Here is a 22,921-nt window from a genome sequence, read left to right on the forward strand (position 1 = left end):
GGGCAGCGTACCAATCCCCCGGATCCAGGGAAGGAATGATGGTACCAAGGGAGACCATACGGAAATGTGGTTTTTGCAAGTACTTGTTTAGCTTGCGAAGGTCCAGGATAGGACGGAGGCCCCCTTTCGCTTTGGGAATGAGGAAGTATCTGGAATAGAACCCTTTTCCTCTGAGGTCCAGAGGAACCTCTTCCACCGCCCCCACAGCGAGGAGGGTCTGTACCTCCTGCATGAGGAGTTGCTCGTGAGAGGGGTCCCTGAAGAGGGACGGGGGTGGTGGGTGGGAGGGAGGGGGCGAGGAGAACTGAAGGGCATAACCTGACTCTACCGTGCGCAGGACCCAGCGGTCCGATGTTATATGAGACCAAGCACGGAAAAAGTGGGACAGGCGGTCCCTGAAACACAGGGGTGGATCCGGGGAGGAGATGGGTACGCTGTCCTCGATCGCAGCTTCAAAATCCTTGTTTATTTCCCGGCTGCGGCTTGTTGTGGCCCTGGTTTTGGCCTTGGTTAGGCTTATTGTTGCGCCTACGCCTATTGTCCCTGCCCCGCCTACGGTATGGTTCCTGCCGAGGGCGAGGATGGTATTGCCTCTGTGGAGGCTGTGGTTTGAAAGGCTTCCTCTGCGTTACAGGGGTGTGCATCCCCAAGGACTTGAGGGTAGCCCGAGAGTCCTTGAGGCTATGGAGCCTGGCATCCGTTTGCTCCGAAAACAACCCCGAACCCTCAAACGGGACGTCTTGGAGGGTGTTTTGCACCTCAGGGGGAAGGCCAGAAGCCTGCAGCCACGCTGAGCGCCTCATCACCACGCCTGATGCGATAGTCCTAGCGGCCGCATCAGCCGAGTCGAGTGAGGCCTGTAATGAGGTTTTGGCCACCGCCTTTCCTTCGTCCACTATGGCCGCAAACTCAGGTTGCGATCCCTGAGGCAAGGCATCCTTAAATTTCGACACTGATGCCCAGGAATTAAAATTATGCCTATTGAGGATCGCTTGCTGGTTCGCGATCCGCAATTGGAGGCCTCCGGACGAGTAGACCTTTCTGCCAAACAAGTCCAATCGCTTCGCCTCCTTGGCCTTGGGGGCTGGGGCCTGCTGGCCGTGCCGCTCCCTCTCGTTGACCGCCGAAACGACCAGCGAACATGGGGTCGGGTGGGAGAACAGGAAGTCAAACCCCTTGGATGGGGCGAAGTACTTTCTCTCGACGCCCTTTGCAGTAGGCGCAGAGGAGGCTGGTGTCTGCCATACAGTCTTATAGTTCGTCTGTACCGTCTTTATAAGCGGAAGTGCGATCCTGGAGGGACCCTCCGGGCTGAGAATGTCCACCATCGGGTCCTCCTGCTCAACAGTCTCCTCTGCCTGCAACCCCAAATTGAGGGCTACCCGGCGGAGCAGGTCCTGGTGTGCCCGATGGTCAATCGGGGGAGGGCCGGACACTGTTGTGCCCGCCACGGCTTCATCCGGTGAGGAGGAGGAGGTCATGGCCTTCTGCGCGCCCTCGTCCTCCTGCAACTCCTCCTCAGCGGGGTGGCCCTCCGGGGTGCGTCCCCTGCCCTGGGTCAGGGACGGTGCCGGGCTCGGTGCCGAGTCCGTCCTATCCCTGTCGGGCGGTCTGGAGACCGTGGCCTCCACACGGGAGGCATGGCGGCACCGTGGGGAGCGGGACCGGTGTCCTGAGGGGCCCGATCTCGAGGTTCTGGACGGAGGGCCTTGCTGATGATAGGCCCACGGGGTCCAGAATGGCCATTGTCCAGGATGGCTCCAACGTGGTTGCCAAGAGGCCTCGTGCTCTCTAGCGGCGTGCACTCTGCGGCCATATCTGCTGGAAAGGCCCGAGCCCTCTTCCGACGCTAGGGACAGCGATCTAGAGGGCCACGGCGGTGCCGTTGCGCGGTGCCGTTCCGGAGTCGGGGAGCGGTGCCTTCGGGAACGGGACCGTGAGAGGCGTCGTGCAGACCTGGACCTGGACCGGTACCGTCGACCCCGGGACCGGGAACGGCTGCGGGAGGGCGGTCTCGGGAACCTTGTGACCGACGCGTCCCGGTGCCTGCTCGAGCCGGGCTGCTGGGACGGTGCCTCGCTCGCGTTGGGGCCTGACTGTTTGGTGGCCCGTTGCGTGGCGGGAAGCCGGGAGTCCACCGAGGCGGAGCTCGACCGGGACCGGCGCCGTGAACGGTGCCGAGATGGCGACCGCGATGGGCGCATCATCGCCGGCTTGCCCTTGGATGGCAGTCGCGGCGGAATGTCTTTAGCGCGGAGGGTGCTTTCGGAGGACAATTCAATGAGGTCCTTTACTGCCTCAAATGTGTCCGGGGTGGAGGGCTGTTCCAACAGTTCCTCCAGCCCTTCCTCCTCACTCGACGCGCTTATCCCGGGGCTCGACGGGCCTTTCGGCGCCGGAGCCACTGGTACCGGGACCTGTATCGGGGCCGTAACGGCCTTGGCAGCACTCGCGGTCTTCGCCGGTGCCGACTTCTTGTGCGGGGAACGTCCCCGGGCCTTGGGCTGGCCCTTCGGCCTGGCCGGCGAAGAAGAACGGTGCCGGGTGTGTTCCCGCCGAGGCGGCGCCGTGGGCTTAGGCTGTCCTGCCGGCGTCGGGTCGCGGACCGATGCCGGGGCACTCCGCACCGAGGTCGACGGTGCCGCGGAAGAGGAGGGCTGCAACGCCGCCTCCATGAGGAGCTGTTTCAGGCGAAAGTCTCTCTCTTTTTTAGTCCTGGGCTTAAAAGCCTTACAAATCTTACAGCGTTCCTTTTGGTGAGCTTCCCCCAGGCAACGGAGGCACGAGTCGTGCGGGTCGCTCAATGGCATAGGCCTGCAGCACGTGGCACAAGCCTTGAAGCCTTGGGCGTGCGGCATGCCCCGCCGCCCAGGGCCGGTGCCGGGGTTGAAAAACACCTATCACATAGAGATTTTAGGTCTTTGTGAGGGACTAATTAACTGCTATTTAACACTAAGCTCTAAACACTTAACTATAATGAACTGATAACTATCACTAAACACTTATGCTAAGGGACACTCTCTGACGAGAGGTAGAGTTGTTCCAACGTCGCCATGGGCGGTAAGAAGGAACTGAGGGAGGGTCGGGCCGGCAGGGATATATATACGCTAGGGCGGGGCGCCGCTCTGGCGGGAAGGGAGACCCTGCGGGCCCGACGGGAGCCGCTGAGGGGAAAAGTTTCCGACGTTCGTGCACGCGGCGCGCGTACACCTAATGTGGAATGGACGTGAACAAGCACTCGAAGAAGAACCTTCATACTGGTGTTTCCTAACGTTTAAAGGCCTGGTCTGCACACAGTTCTTGGTAGTTCTATAACTATTTTGGGGAGGGATGCATTTATTTACATCTCCCTTAATAGTTGTCCCAGCACAACTTCTACTGTGCACACAGTTATATCCTCATACAAGTATCTTACACCAATATAGCTTATTCCCCTCACTGTACTGGTATAAAGCACCGTTATACTGATATGACTGTCCCCATACTAGGGGGGTTGTACTGCTTGAACTATACTAGTAGAGCTCAAGCACTACAACTTTCTAGTGTAAACAAGCCCCTGCTCACTATCACTCGTGCACCTTTATATTGAATTAGAACAAAAAAGTCAGTCTCTTGTTACGGGGGAACAGAGATTGCCTCCCCACAGGACAAATGACACTCAGATACTTGTCCCTCAGATCCTGTGGTGATGGGCACTGTGACGTTGTGCAGTCTATATGGTTTTATAAAAACTAGATAATAAGTCAATATAATGTAACTGGGATAGTTTTAGACAAAATACGGTAATAAGTGAATATAACGTAACTGGGATATGCTTCATGCAAAAGGTCTCTTGTAAGGTATCATTACAAAGCTTATAATCTACTGAGTATGATCATCTGATTTGTATAAATGTACCAATCTTGTATCTAAAACTAGAAATATAAAATGTAACTCTGAGGGCCTATTGTAATTATGTAAAGTGTGGGCCATTAATGTTGGTTTGGAATCTTGATGACTCCCATTAACCAGGACCATTGTCTGCAGATGGTTGTGTTTACCTGTTAGTCTTCCTGTATATGTGTGTGCTGGCAAGTGGGCAATGAAGTCTTGCAGTGACATGTGATCATGTCACCTGAACTGGAATCCATCTTTAATCTGGTGCTTTTCCAGTGAGGGGGGGTGGAAACCCAGAGGGACACTGGGTTCCCGCCTTATGCAAAAGATATATAAAGGGGTGGAACAGAACAAAGGGGAGAGAGGAGCCATCATGAAGAATCCCCTAGCTACCACCTGAGCTGGAACAAGAGCTGTACCAGGGGAAAGAATTGTGCCCAGGCCTGGAAGGTGTCCAGTCTGAGAAAAACTTACTGAAGCATCTCTGAGGGTGAGATTATCTGTATTCAGTTTGATTAGGCATAGATTTGCGCATTTTATTTTATTTTGCTTGGTGACTTACTTTGTTCTGTCTGTTACTACTTGGAACCACTTAAATCCTACTGTCTGTAATTAATAAAATCTCAGTTGGTGATGGGCACCACCTGAGAAACCTAGATAAATAGCTCCATGTAGACGAACGAATGTCAGTGCAGAGGTGTCATGGGGTTGCTGGTCCCTTTAAGTGGAGTCTGGGCCCAGGCTACCTATGGGAAGCTAATTTAAAAGCAAAGAGGGCATATAGGGCAGATGATTGTCTGTCAGGCACCTGGCCCTGATCAAAGGCCATCAGGACTCAGTGGCAAGGAGAGGCTCTTGGGACAGACCCGTTCTGTTGCTGCAGGAGGAGACCTACAGCCTGTTTAACTCTCTAAGCTGTCAGGTAAACTGATGGAGTAGAAAGGGTCCAGCTTTAGCCCCCAGCTCAGCCAATCAGCATTGAGACTCTGCGGGGCGGGAGGCTGAGGGGTCTCACCACATGGCCCAAAGGATGGCCCAGCTCACCAGTGGGGATCACTCTCAGAGCACTCTTCCTGTCCCATGGCTTTGTGAGGGCCTCCCACAATGAGGGCTGGAGAGCAGCCCCCTCCTCGCCAGTGGAGGGAGGGAAGAAGGGAAAAGGGAAAACAAAAGAGACACAAACCCCAATGTCCCCAGTGACTCTAAGGGACAAAGGCCTAAGTGGGCGGAAAATTCTCCCACCTTAACCTAGTGTTTTCCATGCCTAGAATTTGGCCGGCACCACATGCCTCAGGCTGAACAGGTTCCAAACCGCTCTGAGGCTCTGACCTTCTCAACAGGGACGGCTGTTTTCCAGCTAAATCAGTAGTGGGAAAGGGGGAAACTCCAAAGAGGCTCCTCCTCGCGCTCACGTACCTGAACCTGAATTCTCCCTCAGGCCTCAAGGGGAGACCTCGGGAAGGAGACTGTCTGCAGCAAACCAAGGGGGGTCTCTGAGATTGCCCCTGCCCTGCAGCCTGTCCTGCCTGCCCGTTGCCATGGACTCTCTGTGAGGTCACCGCCTCCCAACCTCTTTTCACCAATCAGCCGAGGTGCTGCAAAAGGCCCTTGTGATGTCACTGCCACACCCACCCCTGCCCTGTGGGGCTTATGTCCTGCTCCTGGCCAGCCCCTTTCGATGTTTGTGCTGCTCCCCCTGTATCGCCCCCCCCCCACACACACACACTCACTGTTAGCTGCTTCACACACTGGACTGCTTCATGGAGCAGCTGGTACGGGAACCCACAAGGGGAGAGGCGACTCTAGATTTAATCCTGAGTGGAGCGCAGGAGCTGGTCCAAGAGGTAACTATAGCGGGACCGCTTGGAAATAGTGACCATAATACAATAGCATTCAACATCCCTGTGGTGGGAAGAACACCTCAACTGCCCAACACTGTGGCCTTTAATTTCAAAAGGGGGAACTATACAAAAATGAGGGGGTTAGTTAGACAAAAGTTAAAAGGTACAGTGACTAAAGTGAAATCCCTGCAAGTTGCGTGGGCCCTTTTTAAAGACACCATAATAGAGGCTCAACTTCAATGTATACCCCAAATTAAGAAAAACAGTAAAAGAACTAAAAAAGAGCCACCGTGGCTTAACAACCATGTAAAAGAAGCAGTGAGAGATAAAAAGACTTCCTTTAAAAAGTGGAAGTCAAATCCTAGTGAGGCAAATAGAAAGGAGCACAAACGCTGCCAACTTAAGTGCAAGAGTGTAATAAGAAAAGCCAAAGAGGAGTTTGAAGAACGGCTAGCCAAAAACTCCAAAGGTAATAACAAAATGTTTTTTAAGTACATCAGAAGCAGGAAGCCTGCTAAACAACCAGTGGGGGCCCTTGACGATGAAAATACAAAAGGAGCGCTTAAAGATGATAAAGTCATTGCGGAGAAACTAAATGGATTCTTTGCTTCAGTCTTCACGGCTGAGGATGTTAGGGAGATTCCCAAACCTGAGCTGGCTTTTGTAGGTGACAAATCTGAGGAACTGTCACAGATTGAAGTATCACTAGAGGAGGTTTTGGAATTAATTGATAAACTCAACATTAACAAGTCACCGGGACCAGATGGCATTCACCCAAGAGTTCTGAAAGAACTCAAATGTGAAGTTGCGGAACTATTAACTAAGGTTTGTAACCTGTCCTTTAAATCGGCTTCGGTACCCAATGACTGGAAGTTAGCTAATGTAACGCCAATATTTAAAAAGGGCTCTAGGGGTGATCCCGGCAATTACAGACCGGTAAGTCTAACGTCGGTACCGGGCAAATTAGTTGAAACAATAGTAAAGAACAAAATTGTCAGACACATAGAAAAACATAAACTCTTGAGCAATAGTCAACATGGTTTCTGTAAAGGGAAATCGTGTCTTACTAATCTATTAGAGTTCTTTGAAGGGGTCAACAAACATGTGGACAAGGGGGATCCGGTGGACATAGTGTACTTAGATTTCCAGAAAGCCTTTGACAAGGTCCCTCACCAAAGGCTCTTACGTAAATTAAGCTGTCATGGGATAAAAGGGAAGGTCCTTTCATGGATTGAGAACTGGTTAAAGGACAGGGAACAAAGGGTAGGAATTAATGGTAAATTCTCAGAATGGAGAGGGGTAACTAGTGGTGTTCCCCAAGGGTCAGTCCTAGGACCAATCCTATTCAATTTATTCATAAATGATCTGGAGAAAGGGGTAAACAGTGAGGTGGCAAAGTTTGCAGATGATACTAAACTACTCAAGATAGTTAAGACCAAAGCAGATTGTGAAGAACTTCAAAAAGATCTCACAAAACTAAGTGATTGGGCAGCAAAATGGCAAATGAAATTTAATGTGGATAAATGTAAAGTAATGCACATTGGAAAAAATAACCCCAACTATACATACAACATGATGGGGGCTAATTTAGCTACAACGAGTCAGGAAAAAGATCTTGGCGTCATCGTGGATAGTTCTCTAAAGATGTCCACGCAGTGTGCAGAGGCGGTCAAAAAAGCAAACAGGATGTTAGGAATCATTAAAAAGGGGATAGAGAATAAGACTGAGAATATATTATTGCCCTTATATAAATCCATGGTACGCCCACATCTCGAATACTGTGTACAGATGTGGTCTCCTCACCTCAAAAAAGATATTCTAGCACTAGAAAAGGTTCAGAAAAGAGCAACTAAAATGATTAAGGGTTTAGAGAGGGTCCCATATGAGGAAAGATTAAAGAGGCTAGGACTCTTCAGTTTGGAAAAGAGAAGACTAAGGGGGGACATGATAGAGGTATATAAAATCATGAGTGATGTTGAGAAAGTGGATAAGGAAAAGTTATTTACTTATTCCCATAATACAAGAACTAGGGGTCACCAAATGAAATTAATAGGCAGCAGGTTTAAAACAAATAAAAGGAAGTTCTTCTTCACGCAGCGCACAGTCAACTTGTGGAACTCCTTACCTGAGGAGGTTGTGAAGGCTAGGACTATAACAATGTTTAAAAGGGGACTGGATAAATTCATGGTGGCTAAGTCCATAAATGGCTATTAGCCAGGATGGGTAAGAATGGTGTCCCTAGCCTCTGTTCGTCAGAGGATGGAGATGGATGGCAGGAGAGAGATCACTGGATCATTGCCTGTTAGGTTCACTCCCTCTGGGGCACCTGGCATTGGCCACTGTCGGTAGACAGATACTGGGCTAGATGGACCTTTGGTCTGACCCAGTACGGCCTTTCTTATGTTCTTATGTTCTTAGCTCTGGGGATCAATCAGGCTACTCATGAAAACATCAGAGGCTGCTCAATGTGCCACACTCCGGTTTTCAGAGATTTCTAGACTTTAAGGCCAGAAGAGACCATTCGATCATATCATCTGACCCCTCCCCTCCCCTTGTATAGCATCTTGTATAGCACAGACCTCTTGTATAGCACAGTGGCTAGTTTTGGACCAAAGCACACTCCAGAAAGGCATCTAGTCTTCATTGGAAGACATCAAGAGATGAAGAAACCACCACTTCCCCTGCTAGTTTGGAGGAAACTGATGCAGAGAGGGGAAGGGAACTGACCCCAAGGCCACACCTGAGAGTCTGTATCAGAAGACATACGCACAACGACTCCGTGCTAAGGTCGTACAAGCAACCTTCATTCTGGTGTTTCCTAACGTTTAAAGGCCTGGTCTGCACACAGTTCTTGGTAGTTCTATAACTATTTTGGGTAGGGATGCATTTATTTACATCGCCCTTAATAGTTTTTCATAGATTCATAGATTCTAGGACTGGAAGGGACCTCGAGAGGTCATCGAGTCCAGTCCCCTGCCCGCATGGCAGGACCAAATACTGTCTAGACCATCCCTGATAGACATTTATCTAACCTACTTTTAAATATCTCCAGAGATGGAGATTCCACAACCTCCCTAGGCAATTTATTCCAGTGTTTAACCACCCTGACAGTTAGGAACTTTTCCCTCATGTCCAACCTAGCCCTCCCTTGCTGCAGTTTAAGCCCATTGCTTCTTGTTCTATCCTCAGAGGCTAAGGTGAACAAGTTTTCTCCCTCCTCCTTATGACACCCTTTTAGATACCTGAAAACTGCTATCATGTCCCCTCTCAGTCTTCTCTTTTCCAAACTAAACAAACCCAATTCTTTCAGCCTTCCTTCATAGGTCATGTTCTCAAGACCTTTAATCATTCTTGTTGCTCTTCTCTGGACTATCTCCAATTTCTCCACATCTTTCTTGAAATGTGGTGCCCAGAACTGGACACAATACTCCAGCTGAGGCCTAACCAGAGCAGAGTAGAGCGGAAGAATGACTTCTCGTGTCTTGCTCACAACACACCAGTTAATACATCCCAGAATCATGTTTGCTTTTTTTGCAACAGCATCACACTGTTGACTCATATTTAGCTTGTGGTCCACTATAACCCCTAGATCCCTTTCTGCCATACTCCTTCCTAGACAGTCTCTTCCCATTTTGTATGTGTGAAACTGATTTTTTCTTCCTAAGTGGAGCACTTTGCATTTGTCTTTGTTAAACTTCATCCTGTTTAACTCAGACCATTTCTCCAATTTGTCCAGATCATTTTGAATTATGACCCTGTCCTCCAAAGCAGTTGCAATCCCTCCCAGTTTGGTATCATCCGCAAACTTAATAAGCGTACTTTCTATGCCAATATCTAAGTCGTTAATGAAGATATTGAACAGAGCCGGTCCCAAAACAGACCCCTGCGGAACCCCACTCGTTATGCCTTTCCAGCAGGATTGGGAACCATTAATAACAACTCTCTGAGTACGGTTATCCAGCCAGTTATGCACCCACCTTATAGTAGCCCCATCTAAATTGTATTTGCCTAGTTTGTCGATAAGAATATCATGCGAGACCGTATCAAATGCCTTACTAAAGTCTAGGTATACCACATCCACAGCTTCTCCCTTATCCACAAGACTTGTTATCCTATCGAAGAAAGCTATCAGATTGGTTTGACATGATTTGTTCTTTACAAATCCATGCTGGCTGTTCCCTATCACCTAACCACCTTCCAAGTGTTTGCAGATGATTTCCTTAATTACTTGCTCCATTATCTTCCCTGGCACAGAAGTTAAACTAACTGGTCTGTAGTTTCCTGGGTTGTTTTTATTTCCCTTTTTATAGATGGGCACTATATTTGCCCTTTTCCAGTCTTCTGGAATCTCTCCCGTCTCCCATGATTTTCCAAAGATAATAGCTAGAGGCTCAGATACCTCCTCTATTAGCTCCTTGAGTATTCTAGGATGCATTTCATCAGGCCCTGGTGACTTGCAGGCATCTAACTTTTCTAAGTGATTTTTAACTTGTTCTTTTTTTATTTTATCTGATAAACCTAACCCCTTTCCCATTAGCATTCACTATGTTAGGCATTCCTTCAGACTTCTCGGTGAAGACCGAAACAAAGAAGTCATTAAGCATCTCTGCCATTTCCAAGTTTCCTGTTACTGTTTCTCCCTCTTCACTAAGCAGTGGGCCTACCCTGTCTTTGGTCTTCCTCTTGCTTCTAATGTATTGATAAAAAGTCTTCTTGTTCCCCTTTATTCCCGTAGCTAGTTTTAGCTCATTTTGTGCCTTTGCCTTTCTAATCTTGCCCCTGCATTCCTGTGGTGTTTGCCTATATTCATCCTTTGTAATCTGTCCTAGTTTCCATTTTTTATATGACTCCTTTTTATTTTTTAGATCATGCAAGATCTCGTGGTTAAGCCAAGGTGGTCTTTTGCCACATTTTCTATCTTTCCTAACCAGCGGAATAGCTTGCTTTTGGGCCCTTAATAGTGTCCCTTTGAAAAACTGCCAACTCTCCTCAGTTGTTTTTCCCCTCAGTCTTGATTCCCATGGGACCTTACCTATCAGCTCTCTGAGCTTACCAAAATCCGCCTTCCTGAAATCCATTGTCTCTATTTTGCTGTTCTCCCTTCTACCCTTCCTTAGAATTGCAAACTCTATGATTTCATGATCACTTTCACCCAAGCTGCCTTCTACTTTCAAATTCTCAACGAGTTCCTCCCTATTTGTTAAAATCAAGTCTAGAACAGCTTCCCCCCTAGTAGCTTTTTCAACCTTCTGAAATAAAAAGTTGTCTGCAATGCAGTCCAAGAATTTGTTGGATAGTCTGTGCCCCGCTGTGTTATTTTCCCAACATATATCCAGATAGTTGAAGTCCCCCATCACCACCAAATCTTGGGGTTTGGATGATTTTGTTAGTTGTTTAAAAAAAGCCTCATCCACCTCTTCCACCTGGTTAGGTGGCCTGTAGTAGACTCCTAGCATGACATCACCCTTGTTTTTTACCCCTTTTAGCCTAACCCAGAGACTCTCAACACTTCCATCTCCTATGTCCATCTCTACCTCAGTCCAAGTGTGTACATTTTTAATATATAAGGCAAAACCTCCTCCCTTTTCCCCCTGTCTATCCTTCCTGAGCAAGCTGTATCCATCCACACCAACATTCCAATCATGTGTATTATCCCACCAAGTTTCAGTGATGCCAACAATGTCATAGTTGTATTTATTTATTAGCACTTCCAGTTCTTCCTGCTTATTACCCATACTTCTCGCATTTGTATACAGGCATCTAAGATACTGGTTTGATCTTTCCTCCCAGTTTTGTCCTGACCCTCCTTTCTCTCTGCCAATATAGCCCACACTCCCTCTCGTTTCCGACCCATCTCCCAGGTCTCCATGTTCCCCACTTACCTGCGGGGGAAGTTGTCCCAGCACAACTTCTACTGTGCACACAGTTATATCCTCATACAAGTGTCTTACACCAATATAGCTTATTCCCCTCACTGTACTGGTATAAAGCACCGTTATACTGATATGACTGTCCCCATACTAGGGGGGTTGTACTGCTTGAACTATACTAGTAGAGCTCAAGCACTACAACTTTCTAGTGTAAACAAGCCCCTGCTCACTATCACTCGTGCACCTTTATATTGAATTAGAACAAAAAAGTCAGTCTCTTGTTACGGGGGAACAGAGATTGCCTCCCCACAGGACAAATGACACTCAGATACTCGGCCCTCAGATCCTGTGGTGATGGGCACCAACTGAGAAACCTAGATAAATAGCTCCATGTAGATGAACGAATGTCAGTGCAGAGGTGTCATGGGATTGCTGGTCCCTTTAAGTGGAGTCTGGGCCCAGGCTACGTATGGGAAGCTAATTTAAAAGCAAAGAGCCCATGTAGGGCAGATGATTGTCTGTCAGGCACCTGGCCCTGATCAAAGGCCATCAGGACTCAGTGGCAAGGAGGGGCTCTTGGGACAGGCCCGTTCTGTTGCTGCAGGAGGAGACCTACAGCCTGTTTAACTCTCTAAGCTGTCAGGTAAACTGATGGAGTAGAAAGGGTCCAGCTTTAGCCCCCAGCTCAGCCAATCAGCTTTGAGACTCTGAGGGACGGGAGGCTGAGGGGTCTCACCACATGGCCCAAAGGATGGCCCACAGCCCCAGTGGGGATCACTGTCAGAGCACTCTTCCTGTCCCATCGCTTTGTGAGGTCCTCTCACAACGAGGGCTGGAAAGCAGCCCCCTCCTCGCCTGTGGAGGGAGGGAAGAAGGGAAAAGGGAAAACAAGAGACACAAACCCCAATGTCCCCAGTGACTCTAAGGGACAAAGGCCTAAGTGGGGGGAAAATTCTCCCACCTTAACCTAGTGTTTTCCATGCCTAGAATTTGGCCGGCACCAGATGGCTCAGGCTGAACAGGTTCCAAACCGCTCTGAGGCTCTGACCTTCTCAACAGGGACAGCTGTTTTCCAGCTAAATCAGTAGTGGGAAAGGGGGAAACTCCAAAGAGGCTCCTCCTCGCGCTCACGTACCTGAACCTGAATTCTCCCTCAGGCCTCAAGGGGAGACCTCAGGAAGGAGACTGGCTGCAGCAAACCAAGGGGGGTCTCTGAGATTGCCCCTACCCTGCAGCCTGTCCTGCCTGTCCGTTGCCATGGACTCTCTGTGAGGTCACCGCCTCCCAACCTCTTTTCACCAATCAGCCGAGGTGCTGCAAAAGGCCCTTGTGATGTCACTGCCACACCCACCCCTGCCCTGTGGGGCTAATGTCCTGCTCCTACCCAGCCCCTTTCGATGGTTCAGCTGCTCCCCCTGTATCACCCCCCCACACACACACACACACACACACACACACTCACTGTTAGCTCTGGGGATCAATCAGGCTACTCATGAAAACATCAGAGGCTGCTCAATGTGCCACCCCCGAGGCTGAGGGGTCTCACCACATGGGCCAAAGGATGGCCCAGAGCCCCAGTGGGGATCACTGTCAGAGCACTCGTCCTGTCCCATCGCTTTGTGAGGTCCTCTCACAACGAGGGCTGGAAAGCAGCCCCCTCCTCGCCTGTGGAGGGAGGGAAGCAGGGAAAAGGGAAACCAAGAGACACAAACCCCAATGTCCCCAGTGATTCTAAGGGACAAAGGCCTAGGTGGGGAAAACATTCATAGATTCATAGATTCCTGGACTGGAAGGGACCTCGAGAGGTCATCGTGTCCAGTCCCCTGCCCTCATGGCAGGACCAAATACTGTCTAGACCATTCCTGATAGACATTTATCTAACCTACTTTTAAATATCTCCAGAGATGGAGATTCCACAACCTCCTTAGGCAATTTATTCCAGTGTTTAACCACCCTGACAGTTAGGAACTTTTTCCTAATGTCCAACCTAAACCTCCCTTGCTGCAATTTAAGCCCACTGCTTCTTGTTCTATCCTGAGAGGCTAAGGTGAACAAGTTTTCTCCCTCCTCCTTATGACACCTTTTTAGATACCTGAAAACTGCTATCATGTCCCCTCTCAGTCTTCTCTTTTCCAAACTAAACAAACCCAATTCTTTCAGCCTTCCTTCATAGGTCATGTTCTCAAGACCTTTAATCATTCTTGTTGCTCTTCTCTGGACCCTCTCCAATTTCTCCACATCTTTCTTGAAATGCGGTGCCCAGAACTAGACATAATACTCCAGTTGAGGCCTAACCAGTGCAGAGTAGAGCGGAAGAATGACTTCTCCTGTCCTGCTCACAACACACCTGTTAATACATCCCAGAATCATGTTTGCTTTTTTTGCAACAGCGTCACACTGTTGACTCATATTTAGCTTGTGGTCCACTATAACCCCTAGATCCCTCTCTGCCGTACTCCTTCCTAGACAGTCTCTTCCCATTCTGTATGTGTGAAACTGATTGTTCCTTCCTAAGTGGAGCACTTTGCATTCGTCTTTGTTAAACCTCATCCTGTTTACCTCAGACCATTTCTCCAATTTGTCCAGATCATTTTGAATTATGACCCTCTCCTCCAAAGCAGTTGCAATCCCTCCCAGTTTGGTATCATCTGCAAACTTAATAAGCGTACTTTCTAGGCCAATATTGAAGTCGTTGATGAAGATATTGAACAGAGCCGGTCCCAAAACAGACCCCTGCGGAACCCCACTTGTTATACCTTTCCAGCAGGATTGGGAACCATTAATAACTACTCTCTGAGTACGGTTATCCAGCCAGTTATACACCCACCTTATAGTAGCCCCATCTAAGTTGTATTTGCCTAGTTTATCGATAAGAATATCATGCGAGACTGTATCAAATGCCTTAGTAAAGTCTAGGTATACCACATTCACCACTTCTCCCTTATCCACAAGACTCGTTATCCTATCAAAGAAAGCTGTCAGATTGGTTTGACACGATTTGTTCTTTACAAATCCATGCTGGCTATTCCCTATCACCTTACCATCTGTGACGGTGCTGCCCGTGGGAGCCAGCTGAGGTCACTCAATCAGGGTGAACTGCAAACAAAACGGGGCAGACCAACCCCAAACGCTGGTGGTTATTCCAATACTTAGATTTACCAAGCCAGCACAAAACAGCTTCTATAGTACCTCACTGGTTACTTAGAAGTCCAAACAACGCAGTTCCCTTAAAGTACCCAGCCTCAGGCCTCCGTCCAGACACACCTGTCAGATATATGATTACTGAAAATCTTCCTTCATCATATAAAAGAAAAGGTTCTTCCAATCCCAAAGGATCAGCCACATACCCAGGTCCAATTATAACTTAGATCTTACCCAAAATACACGCTAATAACCAATTCTTATTACATAAGTACATAAGAAAAGCCATACCGGGTCAGATCAAAGGTCCACCTAGCCCAGTATCCTGCTTGTGCGCTGCTTTATAAAGCCCTGGCCTGGGTGAATGCCCCGCCCACTGATTAAGGCTCAGCCAATTACCAGAGGCTTCTAGCCTTCAGACCTTCCTTTGAAGCTCACAGCTTCCAACTGCCAGCCACAGCACACGGTCCTTCAAACAACCAAACAAACAAATAGACTGACAAACACAAGCTCAGCACACAGCAAGTAACCCCCAAACACAAACAAACACACACTACAGACAGTCACTTACCCCAAGTGTTGAGTCTGAACTTTTAATGAGCTTAAACTTAACCCAGACTTAATGTCTCTGTCTGAACTTTTAATCAAAGCTTTGACCTGCGAACTACTTATAACACCCTCTTTCCCTTAAGTAGCTATCTCCCCTTTTGTCTTTTTGAATCTACATTTTAACCTGTTTTATTCTGTAGAATCTTAATTAATTATGCATAACCATTATGATCTGTTAATCACTTTGTTTACTTCTGTGTATAAATATTAATGCTCACCCCTAATAAACTTGCCACATTACTCTAAAGCCTTTTAAGCTAAGAATAGTGTGAGCCCGTTAATCAACGAATTGGTGTCTGGTCTCTGACAGATTGTAAGCCCATACCAACTCCGCACAAACTCGGGTGCTGGAGAGGTGAGTAAGGACTTGCTTTTTACCTAACAATTTGGGGGCTCGTCCGGGATTTCCTTCTGGTGCGGTGCCTCTGTCCAGTGGACAGACCACTCATATACGAATTGGCAGGCGCCACGGAAGATTTCTCCCAGCCAATTCAATATTGAGGGGTCGTGTACTGGACAGCAAAATAAACGCCAGTTGGAGGGCTCCTGTCAGACACCATGGGTCAAGGAACTAGCGTGCCTCTTAAGAGTCCGTTGGGAATTGTAAATAAGTTATGGAACGAAGGGAAACTCCCAGTACAGACAAAAATGTCTAGGAGAAAGTTGTACACACTGTGTGTAAGAAATTAAACTGGGTATACCGCGGTATTGGCCGACCCGGAGATGAGGTGGCCTTCGTATGGCTCTTTCGAACAGGCTGCCTTAAGAAAAGTAAGGAGCCAGATCGAAAAAGACCATCCGGGACAGTTATGTTACTGGTTTTGTTGGGACACAGCAGCAGAGCTGTGAAAATCTTTAAAAATTATGGCAGTCAGGTACTCTCCCGAGAGTGAACCCCCTCCATGTTATTTCAATGAAGGGTGTAAACCACGGCGTGTTTTGACTCGTCAGTTGGTCCCCACTGCACCTGCCCCTATTCCTCCGCAGGGGGACTCTCTCCAGAGTGCAGAGGGGAATCTGCAGGACTCCAAATCGGAATCTCTGCAGAGGAATAAGGGGGAAATGGAAGGGCACACCTCGGGAGGAGTAATTACTAGGCAAAAGATCAAGCAGATGCAGCAGGTTGCATATCCCTCCCCTGAGAATAGCCCAAAGGCTGCCTCCGCCAAACCTTTTGTAAGTAATAAAGGTGTAAAAAAAATGCCTTTACAGGTGCACAACCAACCTTTTGTGAACAATAATGGCCAGTTACAACATACTAATATTGTAAAATATAAAAAATGGCTAGAATGGGACTTAAAAAAGTGGGAACGGTTGTCAGGGTCCTTTGGGAAAAATCCCCGAAAAATCACAGAACTTTTAAAAAAATTGTTTTCAAGTCATAATCCTACTTATACAAATGTAAATCAGTTGTTAAGTAAAGTTTTAACCGAAAAGAAACGTAGTAAATTGTGAATGGCAAAAAGAACATGGGGGGATAGCGATGCGGTTAATACTACTTGGATGGATAGGCGGGATCAAGCCGCTGGCTGGAATCCCCTAGACTGGAGTCAGCCAAGGCTGACTCAGCTGCGAACAGATCGAGAGCGATTGTTAAAGAAACTCAAAGAAATGGCTCGCCGCTCGCCTAATCAGGCTAAGTTCATGCAGATTTGGCAGGAATCTGATGAGCCACCCAAAAAGTTCTGGTCGAGGCTATTGGAGGGGGCCCAAATGTTCACTCAGATGGATCCTAAAAAAAAAGCAGACCACCCTACTCTTATTTCATTTTTTGTAAATCAGTCAGTGCCCCCTGTAAGGAATTATTTCTTAAAGTTTCGCCCTGGTTGGGGAGGTAAATCAGTCACTTCAGTGTTGAACGTAGCTGATTTTGCATGAAAAAAAGAAAGGGAAAGTAGTAAAAAAAAAAAAGAAAAAGGAAAAATATAAGTTAATGGCTTTAGCTTTTCGCGGCGGTGTTCAAGGCAGAGGCCGTGGCCGTGGCAGGGGATTTCAGGGTGCTCGGGGAAGAGGGTCCTGGCAACCCCAGCCACCAGAAAATTGTTTTCAGTGCGGACAGCCCGGTCACTTTAAACGTAAATGCCCCTGGAAACGCCCAAAGGGTCCGGTCGCATCCGCAGATACTTACACCAGGAACAAATACACCCCTGCACCACCAGCTCAGCCCGTTCCCCAGGCCTGGATCAACTACGGGCAACAGCAGCAGCTGCAGCAAACTCAGCCTCCTCAATGACGGTACCCCGGGGGCGAAGGCAAACAATGTAATGGTCTTATTTCCTTAATGTCTTTAGCCGGCTCCTTCCTCACTTTCTCCCCTCCCAGCAAAGAGCCTCGTCTAACCCTTTCAGTCCAAGGACTGCCTGTCTCCTTCCTCATTAATACTGGAGCTACTTTCTCTCTTTTAAATCATGCCCCCTCTCCCTGGCTATCCTCTAAGGTTAAAACTGCAACTGGGGTGAAGGGCAACCCACAGTCTCTGGGACTCACTTTGCCTCTAAATGTTATTTATGCTAATAAATGTTTTTCTCACCGTTTTCTTTTTTCCCCAGCTTGTCCGATCCCTTTGATGGGCCGGGATTTACTCTGTAAGCTTAAGGCTACTTTAACCTGCACTCCTAAAGGGGTAGAATTGTTAATAACAGTGTTAAAAAATTCGGCCCCAACTCAGGGTAATTGAAAAACCCCCCCCTCTCTCTCCCCTGACCTCACTGACTTGCCTTCAACCCTCTAAAAAATTTCTGACACTGATGTTGGCCTGCTCCTTTCGGCAGAGCCAGTAAGGATTCAAGTGAAGCCCTCCTTAACCCCCCCGTCAGTCCCTCAATACCCCCTGTCGCTGAAAGCCCGGGAGGGCATCCGCCCCATTATCGAGGGATTCATTGCACAAAAGCTAGTCCGCCCTCAGCGCACTCCCTGTAACACCCCTATACTGCCTGTCAAAAAGCCTCCTAAAAAGGATGGAGACCCTATTCATTGGCGCTTTGTACAGGATCTACGGGTTGTTAATCAGTATGTGGTCCCTCTTCATGCAGTAGTTCCTGATCCAGCTACTATCATCAGCCAAATCCCCTGGGATGCTGAGTGGTTCACTGTTATTGACTTAAAATCAGCCTTTTTCAGCATTCCTGTGCACCCAGACTCTCAGTATCTCTTTGGTTTCACCTGGGAGGGACAAAGTTATGTCTGGCAACGACTTCCTCAAGGCTACAGAGACAGCCCCACGATTTTCAGCCAATGCCTCCGCCACGACTTGGAAGGCTTCACCAGTCCGCAGGGATCCACGTTAGTCCTATACGTAGATAACATCCTATTAGGTAACCGCAAAGAAGCTGCCCTCCGCATCGATGGTAAGGCACTTTTATTATACCTACACACCAGAGGCCACAAGGTAGACCCTAACAAGATTCAGTGGGTCTCACAGAAGGTCCGATATCTGGGCTTCCTATTAACCCCAGAGGGGAGACAAATGGACCCAGTCCGCATAAAGACTATCCAAAACTGCCCTCTGCCAAACACCAAGAAACAACTTCAAGGTTTCTTAGGATTAATTGGCTTCTGTCGCCCCTGGTTGCCGTCCTGCGGGGAGTTAAGCAAACCGCTCCACCGACTCACTGCTAACCTTGCTCCTGACCCTTTGCAGTGGTCCCCGGACACGATCCAAGCCTTTCAGTTACTCAAGGACAGTGTGGCCTCCTCCATGTCTCTCCGCCCCCCCAATTACAGCAAACCCTTTCACCTTTTTGTCCACGAGAGGGGCGGAATTGCTAGTGGCGTCCTTACCCAGCTGAGCGGGCCCCACCATTTCCCGCTTGCTTTTTACTCTCAGCAGATCGACCCTGTCGCTCAGGGAACCCCATCCTGCACCCGGACTCTGGCAGCAGCTGCCCTGCTGATCACAAAGGCAAAGAGCCTAACCCTGGGTCATTTTACCACGGTTTGGACCTCTCATGCCTTGTCAGCCCTTCTGCGTAGGGGCACAACCCAAGTCTTTTCGGCCCATCGTCAGCAACAGCTAGAGGCCGAACTCTTAGAAGACACTAACCTAATTTTTGAAAGGTGTGGGCCCCTTAATCCAGCTACCTTGCTTCCTGACCTGCCAGTCCTCCAGGATCAGCACAACTGTGTGGAAGTAGTTTATAGCATCTTACAGATAAGGGACAACCTGTTTGACGTGCCACTGGACAACCCTGATTGCATCCTCTTCTCGGACGGAAGCTCCTTCTATGTTAATGGCAAGCGTTTCACCGGTTATGCAGTCACCTCTGAATGGGACATTCAAAAGGCCGCCTCACTGCCAGGCAACTGGGGAGCCCAAGCCGCCGAACTCTATGCCCTGGCCCGAGCTTGCCAGTTGGCCGCTGGTAAGACCGTTACCATTTTTACTGATAGCAAGTATGCTTTTGGAGTTGTGCATTGTCACATCCACCTCTGGAAGTTTCAAGGTTTCCAGACAGCTGCTGGAAAACCCATTCAGCACCTCCCCCTCATCCACAAGCTTTTGGACGCCCTCCAAGAACCCTCGGTCCTGGCTGTAGTTCACTGCCGGGCCCATACTAAAGATGATAGCCCCGTCACCCGTGGGAATGCCTTGGCTGACGCCTCCGCCAAGACGGCTGCCGTCTTACCCTTAGCCATGCCCACGTTGGCTATTGCAGCCTCCTCCTTTACTCCACCGCACCCCGTACCAGTACCCGCTGCTGAACTACAGTCGTGGAAGAGCCTCGGAGCCACTCTGGTCAAAGGGACCTGGCTTATGCCGGATGGCCAAGCCTGCCTCCCTCGCTCCACATACCCCGTGGCAGTTCGCTGGCACCATAATAAGGGGGGTCACTACGGCACGCACGCCCTTGTGGACACCATCGCTCGCTTTTGGTATGCTCCAGGCATTCAACCCTACTGCCTGTCAATAGTAAAAGCATGCAGCACATGTCAGCGTAATGGACCTGCTCCGCCTCTTAACAAAATTAAGGGTGAAAAACCTCCGCCTGCTGCTCCATTTCAACATCTTCAAATTAACTTTGCAGATATGCCAAAGGCTTTTGGAAAAAAGTACCTCCTTGTTTTGGTTTGCCCTCTGACTTCCTGGGTCAAAGCTTTTCCTACTGCTAATTGTACTGCCGCCACAGTGGCGAAGATTCTCCTTAGAAACATTGTACCCCGTTTTGGCATCCCTCTCGTGCTTGACTCAGATCGCGGACCTCACTTTACTGGTCATGTCCTTGGCCGTTTAGAACAAGAACTGGGCATTTCACACTCCTTTCATACACCCTACCACCCCCAGTCTAGCGGAAAAGTTAAGCGTATGAATAGGGAGCTTAAGTTTACATTGGCTAAATACTGTCAGGAAACAGGGTTAAAGTGGCCTCAGGTACTTCCCTTGGTCCTGTTTCACCTTCGTACTCGCCCAACCCGTGTATTGAAATTATCCCCCTTTGAACTGCTCTATGGACACCCCCCTTTCAAAGGCGGGGCGCTACCACGTGCTGATGTTTCACTATTGGGAGGGGATCATATGACCGCGTGCCAGTTTCTCTCCCTACAGGCTCGCCTCCGTACCCTTTGGAAAGCCTCGCAGTTTTCCCAGACCGTGCCGCTGGAAGAACAAATCCACCCGTTCCAACCAGGGGACTTCGTCTGGGCCAAAAAGTTCGTTCGTGGCAACACCCTCCAGCCGAGGTTTACTGGACCCCACCAGGTTCTTTTAACAACCCAGACTGCAGTGTTCCTAAAAGAACGCAAATCCTGGATCCACCACTCCCACGTCAAGCCAGCCGTAGTGGACCACAGTGACGAACCAGCAGCTCTTGCCACCACTAAGGACACTGCCTCCGACCAGTGGACCAGCTTACCTCTTTCAGACATCAGACTTAAATTGACTCGGCAAAAATGAGAGGACCTTTTATTCTGACAACTGTATGTTTTTTATTATGCCTTTTTAGTTTATTTTCTGCTTATGAAGATAATGCTTTTATTAAATATTCCCACAAGGTTAAAACTCGTATTTTAGGAAATAAAAGTAATTGCTGGGTATGTACTCAATTTCCAGTAAATGCAGAACAGGGACTCCCCTTCACACCCATTCCCCTGACCACTGCTAATATAACTTGGATGCCACCGGCTAGAGAAAAAAATCCAGTCCAACACAATCTTACATGGGACAAAACAGGAGTGCCAATTAACAGATATCTCAGGGTAACCAATCAGACAGGATCACTGTGTTTTGTTAAAAAAAAGGGGTCAACTTTTGTGGGAACAAGTAAATGCAACATGTATTTTAATGGCACCGCCTTTAGTAAAAATCTTGGCTTCAAGCCTTGCGCATCCCACTTATCCCATATGTGAATCCCTCACCCCGATCCAACTTTTTCATGGGTGGGCAAGCCTTCAAAGTCAGCTTTTAAGAAGCCCTGCTCAAATCACGAGGGTGTCCAACTAATTGCTAAGGGATATACAATTGCCTTCTACAACTGCTCAAGCAGTACTACACTGCCCTTTGAAAACACCACTACCAAACTGTGCCTCTGCAGTTCGCACAACGACCCCTCTGCGTTACCAGGGGAACAATGGTCCAACGGGTGGTGGGTTACCTCCTACTTTGAGCAATGGAATACCCGAAACGCATTGTATGGAACATACTGGGTGTGCGGGCCCAAAGCTTATTACTTTCTCTCCCCTGATTGGGCAGGGTCATGTTATTTAGCGTGGCTAACACCGCCTTCTCGCATCTCCCTCACTCCCCCTCATTTTCCCCACGTTCGTAACATCCGTGAAACCTTCAAAGATATTAATATCCGTGATGGTTTGTCGTGGCAGCGGTGGGCTGGTCTCATTAGCTTAAGGGGTGGTGTCATCCGTCTACAGGGACTACTAAAATCTTTAACCAATGAAACTGCGACCCTATTTAAGAATCAGGCCGGGAAAATGTCCCAGCTGCGCCAGTTAGCTTTGCAAAACCGAATGGCTTTAGACATAATGTTAGCAGCCCAGGGAGGAACTTGCGCCCTCATAAATGAAAAATGCTGTGTTTTTGTAAATGACACCTACTCTAACACTTTTCAACGTACCAAACATCTAAGGGAAATGGCTAAAAACTACTCCTCTGGCCAGCCACCTTATAATTGGTGGGGAGCCTTATAAAATTGGCTGCCTGGATTTGGGTGGGTTAAAAAACTCTTGGTGGGTATTGTTGGGGCCATAGTAATCCTTATAATACTGTGTTGCTGTATTCAGTGTGTCCCCTCCCTCATAGACTCATGTGGGTCAGTTTATTCTTTTCCTACTTCAGCCAAGGGCCTTACTCTCTTCAAGTTGGCCCAGGCTAAAATTGCCAAGCGGCCCTTGGCTCCTTAAAATGGGGTGTAGCTTTTGGTAAATAGTTATCCCAAAGCTACAAATGGAGGAATGTTGAGTCTGAACTTTTAATGAGCTTAAACTTAACCCAGACTTAATGTCTCTGTCTGAACTTTTAATCAAAGCTCTGACCTGCGAACTACTCATAACACCCTCTTCCCCTTAAGTAGCTATCTCCCCTTTTGTCTTTTTGAATCTACATTTTAACCTGTTTTATCCTGTAGAATCTTAATT

At 48.4% G+C, this 22,921-nt stretch overlaps 1 protein-coding gene across 1 annotated transcript in view; it reads left to right on the forward strand.

Moving 5' to 3' along the window:
• The first annotated feature begins 559 nt into the window (after positions 1 to 559).
• The window catches only part of FSTL1 (follistatin like 1), a 176,325-nt gene continuing 153,963 nt past the window's right edge, over positions 560 to 22,921 (forward strand). The window contains exons 1-3 of the mRNA XM_065417493.1: positions 560 to 584; positions 1,796 to 2,167; positions 2,447 to 2,631. Coding sequence (XP_065273565.1) covers positions 560 to 584; positions 1,796 to 2,167; positions 2,447 to 2,631 — 582 coding nt within the window. The remainder of the gene's footprint in view (positions 585 to 1,795; positions 2,168 to 2,446; positions 2,632 to 22,921) is intronic.

The sequence above is a fragment of the Emys orbicularis genome, chromosome 1, assembly GCF_028017835.1.
Source record: "Emys orbicularis isolate rEmyOrb1 chromosome 1, rEmyOrb1.hap1, whole genome shotgun sequence".
Classification (NCBI taxonomy): Eukaryota; Metazoa; Chordata; order Testudines; family Emydidae; genus Emys; species Emys orbicularis.